A 3,010-nucleotide genomic window follows, 5' to 3' on the forward strand; every position below is an offset into this window, starting at 1 on the left:
CATATAGTGGAGGTGAAGGAAGATGGAACTGATGATCCCTTCCTCACCGCCAAAGCCCAGGTCTTTGTTTTCCCTGAGACCCAGTTCATCGCTGTAACGGCCTATCAGAACGCAGATGTGAGTCCCTCTTTCTCATGTTTAAGTGACAGAAACACAAAAACACGCATAACTGCAAATCTGAGAATCTGTCAAATTTTGAGAATCTTGTCAGTTATGATAAACGTAACTGTAGATGTTGCATGAATGTGAGATTCAGGATGACATTCAGCTGATGCTTTTAATTACGGAGCTTTTTCTGTGTGTTTTATGCTACAGCCATGGTCTCTCTCAGACTTGTAAGTTTGTGTGTTGAGGTCCATTTACTTTTACAAAAGTACCCTTAACGACTGTAAGAGAAGCTTGTGTGCGCTGTGGTGTCTTTTGGTCATACACGGCAGTAATAAGTAATCAGTAATCATGGTATACACATGTGATTCCTCTGAGGAGACTGAGAGGAAGTCAAGCCAGTTTGTGTCCCTGTGCAGAGGGTGTTTATGACAATCTCTGTGCACACAGAGGTGACGAAGAGAGATGTTGAGTGTTTGCCCATTTAATTATTTCTAATGGTGATCTCTCTGTTTCTGCTACCTCTCTTTTGCTTTCACATCTCTCTCGCTCTCTCTCTCTCTCTCTCTCTCTCTCTCCCTCACTCTCTCCCTCTCTCACTCTCTCCCTCTCTCTCTCCCTCTCTCTCTCCCTCTCTTTCTCCCTCTCTCCCTCACTCTCTCTCTCTCTTTCTCTCTCCCCCCCCCCTCTCTCTCTCCCTCTCTTTCTCCCTCTCTCCCTCACTCTCTCTCTCTCTTTCTCTCTCTCCCCCCCTCTCTCTCTCTGCCCTCTCCATCACCTTGTTCTCCACATTTCTCACATAGATCACTCAGCTGAAAATAGACCATAACCCTTTTGCCAAGGGTTTCCGGGACAACTATGACACGTAAGCAAGCCGAAAAATGAATAAATCATTGAAATGCTAACAAAACCCAACTCATCGAAGAATCGCGTGCCTTGAAAATTCTATGCCTTGTTTGAGAGCATTTAAACCTTAATAATCTCTTTAACAATGCATCCACCTTCACAGAAACCTTAGCCAGTCTTTAAAAGAATCACAATCTATCATAAGTATCCTTTAAAAGAGTCACAGTTTTAAACACCCAACTCAAAACACTTCAGACCAGACGGTGGTTTCACGCAGGAAATTCCCTAGAATCTTGTGAGATATTTTGCAGTTGACACCTCTCTAGAGGGTTCTGTCAACTGAATCTGACCTCTGATCTTCTGTGCAGGCTATATGCACCCCCGGAATCGGACCGCCTCACCCCGTCCCCAACTGAAGCACAGCAGCTGCTGCCTGGCAACTGTTACCATCACCAGCCGTACCTGTCCGAACCCTACGTGAGTCCCCTGTCCCAGAGCCGATTCTACAGCCGCGAACCGGTTACCATGGCCCAACAGGGACCCAAGGATCCTGCCGCCAGCCCTCACAGTCGCTGGTACCTGCCCAGCCAGCAGGGGGTGCCGACAAACCGCCTGGAGTTCAACTCTTATGATGGTGACTACCCCACCAACAGCTTCTACAAGCCTTTCCCCCTCCAGACGTCGGCTCACCATCCTCTGGGATACTATCCCGACAGTCCCTTCAGCACTGGGGGAGTGTCCGCAGCCAGTCCAGGGCCCTGGGCCACTGGAAGACCCTCACCACAGTATCTCAACCACCCCCATCCCAGTAAACCCACGCCTAGTCTCAGCTGGTACAGACCCATGTCTTCCTCATCATCTTCCTCCCCCACAGCCGCAAACTCCCGACTCCATCCGCCCGGGCTTCTGGATCCCCTGCGTCTGCCGCTGCTTCCAGACAAACCCAAGGAACCGGGGGAGGACCCCTGGATGGAGGCCCCCTCCGTCAAATCGGTGGATTCTGCCGATTCGGGTTTGTTTGAGGGAGGGGAGAGCAAGAAGAGAAGAGTATCACCGTACACCTCCAGCACAGAGAATTCTCCACCCAACCGGAGCACAGAGGCCTGGGAGAAGGACAGCAGCAGCGACGCTGGTTACTACGGCTTCTACACCCACTGAGAACCTCCACCACCTCCACCCACTCAGCCTGAGTTAAGGGGCTGGAGATCTGTGGCAGACCAAGGGGAGGGACAGCACAGAACCATCAGTTCTCATCAGTTGCCAATCAGTCAGTCGGAACCCAGAACTAGAATCCTCATTGTTGTATCATGCTTGCGGGGGAAAGATTCTCGGACGCATGTTCTCCGTGTGTTGTCTGAATCGCCCTCTGTCTCTCGTGGTTTGTCCGTCCTGTGTTAGTTGTGTTGGGGAGAGGTTGAGTAGAGGACTCGTGAGGGTCAATGTCAGATACATTGAGGGCTGAGGAGCAGAGGAGAGGTGACGGTACCTGGACTTTGGCCTGGAGACACACCTGTGTGACAGCACTTAAACAGCTAAGGATTTAAAAAAAAAAACTCCACACCAACTGACAGCACCCCGAAGGCGCTGTCCAGTCGCCCTCATCACACACACACACACACACGCACACAAACATGACCAACACACAAACATAAACGCACAAACTCACAAACATAAAAACTTACAATCATACAAACACGGTCAATCATGTCGTCTTTCGTTTTCCAGTCCATTTGTAAAAGTCATTTGTGAGAGATCTGGAGGAGTTTGTTGATGCTGTCAGAAGTCGAGAGTGATTAGAAAATGCCTCTATTTGTGTTTTCATTTCTCTTGTCACACAGCACGCTCCCCTGTGTATCCCCCCCCCCCCCCCTCTCTTTATCAGTCTACCTTCTCTCTCGCCAATCTGGACATGAGCAATAGCCATAATAAAACACTGGCCAGTCAGACAACACCGTGAAAAACATCAGGACCCTCGGACTGTTCTAACGTACAGAGCGTGGCCCCGGGGCCCCGCTCTGCAGAGCACCGCGTTTAAATAGAGCCACTGTGACACTACTTT

General features: G+C 49.9%; 1 protein-coding gene across 1 annotated transcript in view; it reads left to right on the top strand.

The window, feature by feature from the left end:
* tbx21 (T-box transcription factor 21) overlaps positions 1-2,109 on the top strand; it is a 16,030-nt gene extending 13,921 nt beyond the window's left edge. The window contains exons 4-6 of the mRNA XM_030775488.1: positions 1-117; positions 909-970; positions 1,320-2,109. The exon at positions 1-117 is cut by the window's left edge and continues 42 nt beyond it. Coding sequence (XP_030631348.1) covers positions 1-117; positions 909-970; positions 1,320-2,109 — 969 coding nt within the window. The remainder of the gene's footprint in view (positions 118-908; positions 971-1,319) is intronic.
* The last annotated feature ends 901 nt before the right edge of the window (positions 2,110-3,010 follow it).

This window comes from Chanos chanos, chromosome 5 (genome assembly GCF_902362185.1).
Source record: "Chanos chanos chromosome 5, fChaCha1.1, whole genome shotgun sequence".
Lineage (NCBI taxonomy): Eukaryota > Metazoa > Chordata > Actinopteri > Gonorynchiformes > Chanidae > Chanos > Chanos chanos.